At 43.0% G+C, this 11,641-nt stretch overlaps 1 protein-coding gene across 1 annotated transcript in view; it reads left to right on the forward strand.

Moving 5' to 3' along the window:
* BBOX1 (gamma-butyrobetaine hydroxylase 1) overlaps positions 1–1,472 on the forward strand; it is a 38,910-nt gene extending 37,438 nt beyond the window's left edge. Inside the window, exon 7 of the mRNA XM_050897549.1 lies at positions 1,270–1,472. Coding sequence (XP_050753506.1) covers positions 1,270–1,430 — 161 coding nt within the window. The 3' untranslated portion in view covers positions 1,431–1,472. The remainder of the gene's footprint in view (positions 1–1,269) is intronic.
* The last annotated feature ends 10,169 nt before the right edge of the window (positions 1,473–11,641 follow it).

Below are 11,641 nucleotides of genomic sequence, written 5' to 3' on the forward strand. Positions count from 1 at the left end.
ATACTTTTTCCTCTGCTTCATTTGATGGAGAGCATGGACATTAAGCCAAACGATACGTCTTTCTTTATGACACTTTAATTTGTTAGTGGGGCACCTTCCCAACGGCTGCAGGAGTTGCAGAACATCTAGAAGATGATACAGATGCATAACGTGCGTAACGCTGAAGGAAGCTGAACAGCGCCATGGGGAATTCTGTTACCGTCTTTGCTTAGACGCTGAATGCCAGCGTAATGCTGGATGAATTACCGAAGGCCACTGCTGCTGTGCTGCTTTTTCTGGGTGGCCTATGCAAGACATCTGGAGGCAGATTTGCAGGAGTGCTAAGTGCTCTAAACTTCAGCTAGAGTTGTACAGGGCTGTGTTTTGAACATAAAACAGTCTGCAAAAATGCCCTTTACTCTTTAAAAGTCAGTCCGTGCATATATTTAAGTAGTTTGGCCTTAATCTCTGTTCTTCCATTCCCCAGCTATGAAATAAAGATATGAATAGTCCCTCGTCTCTCAAGAGATGTTACAAAAGTAAATTCATTAGGGTATCTGACTGCCTCTTGTACTACAATGCTAGTGTCTTTAAAATGTCTATGAGGAAATGAATCTCTCTCTATTGGGAACATGCAATAAAATAATTTATAAGATCACGTAATAAATAGTAAAACAAAGTACCTCACATTACATTAGTACCATCCATCCCATCAATTAACACACCAAAATGGTGGTAGAGGGGAGGGGGAGAAGGAAAGAAAGACTATAAGGTTATTTAATTAGAGATTTATCATAATGGTGGCACACAAGGGAGAAAAATTAAAATAGCGTGCTAGCCTTAATTATGTGATTTCCTAACTTTCAATGGCTTGACTGTTCTCATAAAATTCTCTTAACAGGGACAGTAATGCAGGATGCGTATAGTACAAATAGTACCAGACTGATCAAATAAAAATCATCCTAGTGGCTTTCACCCTTTTTATCCTTCCTGTGGATTTGCTGTAGTCACCTTGCCCCTCAAGGCCTGCTTTTCTCAGCGTGGACTCCCCTACCACTCCACTTTTTAACGCCTATACAAGAAAAGAAGCAGAGGTCGAAAGGGACCTGCCCTCTCTGGTTGAGAATGACCAGCTAAATTAAAATTACTGTGTCGTTGCTGTGTATCTCCAGTTGAGCTACTTGAAATTACTGCTCCCTAACTGTTGATATAAATCTACTTCCATGTTCTCTGTCTGAAGGAATCAATTATAACATACCAAATATTAAATTTTGTGCAATCTCTTTATAGGAGACATAGTGACGTTTGATAACTGGCGCGTGCTTCATGGTCGTCAAAGCTACCAGTCGGGATCAGAAGTGACTCGCCACCTGGAAGGTGCCTATGCAGACTGGGATGTGGTCATGTCAAGGCTCCGGCTCCTCAGGAAGAGGGTCCTGAATAGGGACTGAGCTTTCGTCTAACTAAAATGAGCAAAACCTAGATTGTCTAACCTCAACAACACAAAAAAAAAATAAAAAAAGGTGTTTTCTTTTCAGAAACTAACATCACAAATATATTTTTGAGTTCCATAAGCTAAGAAACCTGTGGTTCATAACAATTTAAGGTTTTTCTGTACCCTGGTCTTTGACTCTATAAAATGCATTGCTACCTCTGTCAGTTTATTTGCTTTTTAAAATCAGTGTGCAAAATGGCTTGAAAGATTATCACTTTACTGGGCTGACTGAGTACCACAATGCCTTCCTTTGCCTCTACAAATATACCTGCCCTCCCTAGAAAGCTTGGAAGGCAGCATCAAAAAAGAGCTTAAAGTATTACTTACTAAAGGTTTGTTATGAACAGCACCTTCCTCTATTTTCCGAGAGGCATCCTTTATTGCATAAATCATAACTAAAATTCATTATAAAACTAAACAATCACTGCTGTGGAGTTATTTTTATATACACACCTTTCTAGGTAGAACACCACTTTAATACAAGATCTCATTCAACAGATGCTGTATTCTGTATATCCTGCTGTACATGTGATGACTATTTATTAGCCACAAATAATTTTTCCTACATTTCTAAGTCCATAAGCTCAGAAACGATAGAGCTACCAGAGAATGCGCCGTATTAGTTTTCCTCTGCATTAGGAATAGAAATAAATCTCAGTGTAGAGGTTGCAGATAGGGCCAGAAATCCCATCAGATGCTGTGCACAGACGTAATTAAGATCTGCAGGGCAGACAGACTTCTGAGTAAAGTCAGGAGGAGAAATGCTGATGCTGCTTGGCAGCTAGAAACCACAAAGCACAAGAGGTGGTTATTGACTCCGCACCCAACAGAGAAGTGGCCACTGAACTCCGATCCATTTTTGTTACACCAAGTACAAGAGCACACCTCCAATAGACTTGGCCTCCAGGATGTTTTCCTCTAGGTTGCATTCTGAATAGAGATTACGCTATGTAAAAATTACTGCAGCCGAAGTAGTGATTTTTTCCCTATGTTCAGATGCCAAATTGAAAGAGAATTTTAAAATACTTGTTTTTATACCTAACAATATGTCCAGTGAGTTTATTTTTCACTGTCCTTATAGCTGCAGAGTTAACAGGACGCCCTCTCACCCGTGCTGCAAGCCTGACAAAATAACTGCAACTCCACCCTCAGATCTGCTCTGCTCAATTGTTTATTTTCAAACTATTCCTTGAAAGTCAAATAAATCCTCGTCTCTTCCTAGTAAGCTAAAAAACAGAACTGTAACTACAGAATTAAATAACTGTAGAATTAAATTTGTTGACACAAAAAAACTCAACATAAGTGAGACCCTAACATAAGCTTGCAAACACTTCCATAGCTTCTACTCATCATTTACAGTCAACAGATATCTCAGCTGAATAATCAAATAAAACTAAATTAGGCTTTGGTCATGATGTAGCATAGCGCCGTTCAAATCCATTCCTCTTCAGTAAATAGTGAAATGTTTTTATCAAAGTTATGACATTAAGACATAGCATAACAAAACTGGCTTTTAGTGGTAGTTTGATTTCTCAGTGCCTCCTTTAATAATTAGTTTTGGAAACATGAGGAAAGTATTTTTTGCCTTTGCTATAAAAGGGGGAAAAGATGAGGAAAGGTTAATACCTATGTTCTGTCAGACACCAGCAGCACGTGCTTTAACTGTGATATTTTCCACACAACAATTGAGTGAAGATTGCATTTATAACTTTGAAACAAGACATCTTGGGATTTATACCAATGGTTAATAGGGAAGAGATATTTTCTGCTTTTATTCTGTACTTTTCTAGAAACTTTTATTTACATTTCTGTTTATTAAAAGCTATTATGGAACTGATTACTGTCTTGGGCTTGTATCTAATCTCACACATAACATCTTGCACACAGATATGAAGTCGTTATTTGCAAATATTTGTAAATATGATTAGACCTGGATCCATTCAGGTTTGTCCCGTATACATAACATATATAGTTAAAATACAACTAAACCCATAGCTTTGAACAGCTGCGGAGAAAAAAAACCAAAACAAACACCCAAACAAAAAACAAACCACCCAAACAAACCCCACGAAATCAATCAAGGCTCTCAATGGATCTAATTTTGCACCGCTGGGATTTTTTGTCAGTGAAGTATGCCCTATTAAAAAGTCACGCAAGAGATCCCTGAAGTTCATAACTTTATGCCTGAGATATGTTATACTTTATATACCCGCGCCTCCTTGAACTGTCCACATTTCCCCGAAGTATGTAGTATCAATGTTAAATAAATAACATAACAATAATTTTTAAAAAGGCAGCTTTGCAGATCGCAGTCCTATGCCCCATACACAGGCAAGATGGGCGGGTGTAGGAGTGCTGTGGCTCCAGGTTCCCAACAGCGCAATCACCCTGCTCGCATGCAATTTGCAGCGTATGAATCCTTTAGTATTACATATAAACATAATTCAAGCTACTATATATTCAGCGAAGAATTTCATGCAAAATGGAGTACAAATAATGGTTAAAAACTGTTCATCAGTGGAAATGTGAAGTCTTGCACAAAGAAAATCTAATCCCTGCAATGCCTCCATGAGCTATGGCACAATATCCAATTTAACTGGGAAAGGGTCAGACTACCCACAAAAACCTGATGCACAATCAAAACTTACGTTTCTGGCTGCAAAGCCTCTGCCCAGCTTCTAGGATCCAGCTACTGTCTATATCACAAATTTTAATTCTGAGCACCTTTGCATATTACTATAGTCATACTGGGAAAAGAGAGTATTTCTGTAACTGTCTGCAAAGTAGATCTCCTGATGACTACACTGATACCTGGTCAGGCTAAATAATGGAGGAAGCCCGAAACGGGTTTATTTCCCCTTCATCTCCAAATCCACACCGAAGAATGACATTGCAAAGCTTTCAGATAGGTCTAGCTTCTGATCTGCCTGCAATACTGACATGTGCAGGCCGCCCAGCACGGGTACCCCAGCCTTCATAGACTACCAGGCCCAACTGTCTCTGCTGTCTTATAGCACCAAGAAAAACCAGCTGCTAATAGCTGTTTGCAAGACAACACTGAAGAGGCTTTGGGCTGTATCCAGAGGGTGCTAACGGACATGATTTCACTTAGCCAGTTGTAGTCCAGAAGCTATGATGCTGTGTTACCTTCGTGCTGTTCATGATACATCAACTATCCAGCCTGTGGTCAGCAACTGGCTGCATCTAGTGGGCTCACAGCACAGGTGGAGAAACGGAAAAAATATATATCCATTTTATTATTTGCAAATGTCTTTTCTCTTTTGTCCTAGCTTTCCTCTCCTCCCATTGCATTTTGTAGCAATGGATGTTGGATCCAATCCCATGGCATTGTTTTCATGTACAATTTTTAAAATATTTTTTTATATATCAGATTTCCAGCTAGTTTTTAAAGCTTGCTGAAAGCAAGTAGTGGCTTGGACATATCAGTACACTCACATCTCTGTGGATCACTTCAGCACAGCTCTGCTTTAGCCACTGCTGAGCTACCTGCAGCACGTGCCAACTTCTTTTGGCTGGGTGGACAGTAAACCTGAGTCCGGAGAGCTTTCCAAATGCCTATTGCGGGAAGAAAGCTGGATTAGCTGCCCAGCTTTGCAAGTTGAAATATATTCCTGTATGTATGTCCAGATATATCTAAAATGTTATTTGTATATATACGTACACACGCACAGAGTCCTGTTACCCAGAGGCATAAAGGCAGATGCAGTCCTGTTTCACGTTTGGTCGGTGCTGGGTATGATAAGGTCAAGAAGGCTCGCTCCGAACAGCTTACTCTCGTTATACAGGTCTTGTCTAACACACTGCAGGGCGTACAGCTTGCACACCTCTGCCAGGAAGGCCTGGAACAGACGTGGCTGCTGTCGCGGGGTCACGTCATGCCAGCATCTCTTAAGCAGAGTTCCCACTGACTTGATAGCGGAGTAAAAGATGGGAAGACATTATAGTCAACAGACTGTTCTGCAGCAGTGGGAAATGCAGGCACGAGCTGCTCCCTAATGCTCTTCAGGTATTTCTATGCAAAAAGACATTTAGCAGTTAGGCTCAAACTCCATTGGTACTGTCAGGTTTATTTGCTGTATTCATTTTTACTGTAAGTTGGAGAAGTAGTTATACTCATTAAAATAATGATCACTTCGTGACTGATTCTTCCTTACTCTAAAATACCTTCAGCTTCTAAGTTGTTTGTACAAGTTGACAGAGTATAGAGCACATACTGCTGCTTAAAATTCACACTTCTGTAAATTTACAGCAAATTAAATGCAGCCTTTCATCACGTGCAGTATATTACTCCTGGAAACTACGTATTTATTCTGTACTGTGTTTTTCTCTGACACAAATCAGAGAAAGTACTTCGCGATCTTATCTCAAATTCTCCCTAAGGCAAATGAGTATTTATTCTAATCTACACATTCATAAAGCTAACTGTCAGTTTAGGGCAAGTCCATATTTGAAAGTTTCATGCTGGAAATTTGAAATCACTTTTGGTAAAAGCTAATATAATAAAAGTATTATAAATACACATTTTAAACTTACAGCAAAAGATCCCCCCCCCCGTTATGCCAGTCCAGTAGCACAAAAAAGATGGTAAAGACCAAGACACAGAAAGAGCTCAAATATCCTCTTTCAAAAACAAACAAAAACCCCCAACCAAACAAAAAATCCACCCCACACCAAAACAAAAAGGAAAATAAATCGCAACTGCTCATAAGAAACTTATTTTTCTACAAAACATCTGATTGAAGTCTAGAAAAGGAAATTGTCAAAGCCAGGGAACTAGCTATATCACCTCTAGAAAATAGCCATAGTATCAAACTTTAACTAAAGCATAGATGTGGCAGCCACATGGGATGTTTCTGGCTGAAATCAAGCTCATTATTGGACACGGGATGAGATCTAAGAGAAGGGAGTGAGGGCGTTGTACAGCCACCCTTTCTGCCCTGGTGCTGGCGCTGGGAGGACCAAGGTGTGGGCAGGAGGGTGGTACTACTCCTCCCAGGGGCACGAGGGAGGGGAGAGGCACATCTCCCAGTCTCCCGCAACATCTCCTGCGGGATGGTGCTGGAGAACAAGAACAGCAGCTGGAGCAAAAACAAGCTACTATTTCCCCAGCTACTTAAAAGGACCTTCAGCAGAGCCGTGGCAATTCAGAGCGGCCCCAAGGCTGCTCCGCGTTGTGTCAAGGGTGTCCGGTCAACCAAAGGATTAGGAGCTGCTTTGGGGTGTTTTGTAGGCTATGAGCTGGTTTAGTTAGCGAAATATATTTAAAGTGAAATGTTTTATGTATTTTTAATGACTTTTTTTAATATGTGAAAGTGTCCAATAACTTTAAAGCAGGCAGAGGATTTTCTTTGTTGCCATGCCATGATACATGTCTTTCCCCGTTAGCTCAAGCAAAATAAGGCAGAAGGTCTAAACATGTGGATAGCAGAGCGTGGTTTCTCTATCGTCCTTTCTTTCCAAGAAGTCATTTAGATCAATAACTACTCGTGTTGGCAATAATCGAGCTATGCATCTCTTTCAAGTTATTTTTGGAAGCATTCAAAGCAGCAAAGATCACAGAGCAACGGACACAGAGAAGATACAGCAATTTTCAGAGTATGTCATACTCAATTTCTGAACTCTTGGCCTGCTTTTTTTCTTTAATCAAACAGGAATGTTGTTATGAAAATGTGCTAAGGGCCATAATGCCCTTGAAAGGAAGCGGGCGAGGAGCAGGCTGCTGCAGCGAGCTCTGCGGTAGCATACCTTTGAAATGCTGCTCGTGACAGAGGAGCTGGTTAACTCCCCACAGCACGTCTGGAAATCAGCAGGACACAACTCTCACTTCTAACCACCCAAGTCCATAGCTGCCTCCAGTCTTTTGCTGTCTTCAATACTGTGTTCACGACTGTTTTCCCACACTGCTCCCTTGCAACTTTGTTTTCACTTTGACAAGTAAACACACTAGACCAGGGTGGGTAGGAGGAAAACCCTACCCATTCATTTTCTTGGCTCCTCTACAAGATTGCCAAGAAAAACAAACACTACGCAGCCGGATCATGTGAATTTTTTTTTTTTTTTTTTTTTTGGCAACTGCAAAGACTTAGAAAGAGCCTTTCCTCATCCTTTCACGTTTCCCCAACGCCACGTGGCAGCAGTTCTCTTACAGGCATGCCCTGCAAGGAAATGGAGGCAGTTTTGTGCATTGTATTTGCAGCTTCTCCTTGACTTCATCACTCCCCTGCCCTCACAACACCATCCCTTTGCCCAGAGGCATGCAATCCGCTAGATTCTTTAACTCTGGATATTGTTGTTTATAAGTAATATGCTTTATGTACTATTTACTTTTATCCATTGCCATTGTTTCCATCATTATTTATTTAAAAAGCATAACTTAATTTTTTTTCATAATGAGTAGCTATCAAAGCTAAAAGAACCACCAGTGTCAGAGGATAAAACATTGCCTCCTCTAAGGCACTTTGTTCATCTCCAGACCTAAGAATTTACTTCTGACTTTCTTGGGCTTTTTTTCAGTCAGATTAATTCTTTTTGAGTAAGAAGATGCAGCAGAGGGGTAACCCCACATATTTCAGAGTCCGCTTCTGGCTATACCTGCTGCAGGAAGAGCTACTTTCCCACTCTGTAGGATTTAACCAGCCTAGCAGATTTCCACTTGGTTGTTTGAATTTCTTCCCCTGGACTCAGTGTTTGCAACCTCATAGCAGCAGCGATACAAACATAAGCTGAAGCACAAAGCCATTTTCTTTGTATGGGAACTAAGTGAAAGCCAAAAGCTAATGTGCAGGACTACGCCTGCGGTTCAACTGGGGCCTTGTGTATCAGGTGTTCAGTCGCTTTTATGGGAATTCAGATGAAATTTGTGGAAACATAATGAGATCAACATCTTGTGAGAGGTCCACTAAGGTCCAGCAAGAATAGGTATTGCTGGTGAGATTACAGCCTTACCCTAGCCAGAGGAAGACGGTAAGTCCTGTTCCTTTTTTGGATGCAACCCACAACCCAATTCAAGTCGAGCCAAGTTAAATTCTCATTACTGAAGTTTAATCTTCAAATCCCCCCGAGGCTGGAAGCCTTGCGCAAGTCCTGCCTTCCCCCGGCCGGTGGTCGCGGCAGCCCTCAGTCTGCTCACCATCGCTGCTGTGGTGTACGGGATGGAGGGCACTCAGCTGGGAAGCACAGCAGCCAAGGGAAAGCCAAGGTTCAGGGGAATTTAATCTCCATCAGATGAGGAAGGTAAACCGATATGATAGGAAAAACAGACCACATTGTTGCTGCAGCCCAGACAGATGTTTGCCGTCAGATGCATCGCACATTGTACAGCCACATCTGCTGGAAAAGCACTTTACGGATGATTTATCACATTATTGTGCCAAGGAGCTGAAAAGCCCCCTGAAAGTTTTCCACTTAATACTAATGTTCCCAGCTGGGTGATCCTCCCTGACATTTTCTACGTTACTGTTCAAAGCAGTTCACGGAGTGGGGGGAAAACCTCCACCATCCCCTGGCTTGCTGGCAGTACCTTCGCAGACAGACCCAGGACGTCTCAGGGAGCCAGAATACCAAGCAAAATTTAGGACAGATTTCTTGCATTCCCTTCAGGTTTTTCCATTTATGGCTGATGCACTGGGGAAGGAATGGTTTATCCTGGCTGCCAATGTACGTATCCTCTGCAGAGCCTTAGAGCCGAACACCAAGCAGGGTGAGGGGTTGTCCAGGCAGCTGCCCAGGCGTGTGGGCAGCAATGCAGCTCCCGAGGTTCTGGCAGGATCCTGCCTTCTGGAGGTGAGCGAGTCTTCCAGCGTCGGCTGCCATCACAAGGACAGGTTTAAGCCAGAGAAATTGCAAAATTACTTTGGGGTAACTAATGATGACCGGAGCGTTCCCAGGGAGCTGGACTTTACGAGCAGGTTGTCCTGCACATCTCTCTTTGCAGTCAGTTGGGTTTCTGTTCTAGGATCCTCCCAGTGGCTGGTCTACCTCCCATTATCATTGCTGCATACTGTGACAGTGGAGGGACCCCAGAAACAGCAGAGGCCCAAGTTAGGAAGGGATACACATTGGTTTAATCATAACACTATGATTTTTTTATCAAATTAGCACCAACAGCTCTTCGCAGGATCACTTGCTGATGGGGATGACCGGCAAGAGGCTGCCGGCTCCCAGCAGCTTCTCCCTGCAGCAGGAGCACTCCCTTACCCCACAGAGAAACCAGGGCTGCCCAGCCCAGGACAAGCCTCTCGTACCTACTGTAGAAATCAGGAATAAGAAGAGCTATTGACGACCTCATGGGAAAATGCTTAAAAATAGCTAAAGAAGAATGAAAAGCCTATAGCCACTTTGAAATATACATGCTTTCGGTAGCTTTGACTCTTTCTTTTTCCTGAAAAATGCAGTGGAGTGGCTTATTTTGGCTGATAGGAAGGACTGCCCACAGCACTGGAAGTATTTTGTTTCAACAGAGCAGGCATTTAAAGACTTCCTGGGACGAGCACATTAGACCAAAAAAAAAAAAAAAAAAAAAGTAAGCAGTGCCCATGGACTTCCTCTGTGTGGGGCCAAACCCAAAGCCACCAGTGCCAGTGGACAAGACTCCCATTAATATTATGTACCACTTGGATCTTGTGCCAAGGTCCAAGTACCTGTTTTGTTCCATTTCCTCTATACTAAGGAGGCCTCTTCAGTTTTAGCTGCAGCTGACGAGACAGGACCTCCGTCTAGCAGCTCCAGGGAAAGCGCACAGCCTCAGCAACCCAGATGCGTTTGAGTTGAGAAACTCCATTACCCCACTGCAGGCAACATCAGCCATTAATATTTTAAAAAACCTACAGTTGGAAGGAGTCAACCAAATCACAGCCTGATGGAGGATACTGTTTCTGTTGCTGAAGAGCCAAGCTCTTCAGGTCGGTTTTGGTCATACCTGCTGCATTAGCAGCAAAGTTATCCTCCTAGTCTGGTAGTGATTTGCGGTGTGCACCAAGCTTGCTCAATGCTCCTCTCAGCCTGAATACGGATAGGAATATGTATTTCCCCTTGAGATAATTCTTGAGCACGAATTATAGGGAGGTTTGGCCCATGGGTGGTGGCACCACGCTCCCAACCTGATGCTTCATTTTGCAGTCCTTGATTTCCTGGAGCTCCTACACTCGGAGCTCCCCCAGCAATTTACTCTGCTCTGGGGAGGAAGGTAATCGCTGGGCACAGTGCTGCTTACTCCCCAGGGGAACCAGATACAGCGCTAGCAACACCAGAAAGTGTGGCCTTCCTTCATATTTGACACAGGAAGGCATTCAGAAACAGCACGTTCAGTGAGGATGAGACTTGTTTCCAGCTTGAGCATGTATCCAGGAATCCTGTGTTCCCATTGGGCTCTTTATCCTGACTACGTCCTTGTTTCAACATCACTGCAAATGCCCACTTAGAGTATTTCTCTTTCCACACATGGCACAGGTCATAGCAGAGGAGCTGAGGACCTGTAAGCGTATTCCACTTCTCCCGCGTTATCCTGCTGTCCGTATAGCAAGCGGTTCATTGGCAGCTGGATTTTCGTGAGCTAGATGAAGAAGAGATACTTCAGCTAGACTCATCTCCATTTCAGTGAGAATGGTTTCAGTGCCCATACATTTACTCGCACAGCTTTGGGCTCACCCACCTGCTTGTGGGAGAGCACTGTGCTGAGCTGGCACTAGCGGCCAAACACACAACATCTGCACACGATGCTCTGGTGCATGACCAAACCTCACCTGAGCATCAGCTGTCTGAGGAAGCCCTAGTCCACACTCAAGCTCCAAACTGAATGGTCATAAGAGCAGCGAGGAAATCAATCTTTCCTTTCTACACGTGCAATTCATTCCCATGAGCAAGCACAACAAGATATCTTTCTCTGCGCTGAAATACTCCCTTTGAAACCCCATGCTAGGTACATCAGGAATAATCTTCTATGTTATGGACGCACATTCCCCTCATCAAACTATCCACTTGTAACATTATTCATCCTGGGAAAGTGAGGTATAAAGTCAGACAGCCTAGGACCTAACACAGCAATCCTGGTTCAGTGGTTAGAAACGTGACTTTATCTATGCGGTGCCCAGAGGGCTGCAGCCCAGCACCCGGAGCAGCACAGCCCCACGCATACGGAGTCACAGGAAA

This window comes from Gymnogyps californianus, chromosome 5, assembly GCF_018139145.2.
Source record: "Gymnogyps californianus isolate 813 chromosome 5, ASM1813914v2, whole genome shotgun sequence".
Classification (NCBI taxonomy): domain Eukaryota; kingdom Metazoa; phylum Chordata; class Aves; order Accipitriformes; family Cathartidae; genus Gymnogyps; species Gymnogyps californianus.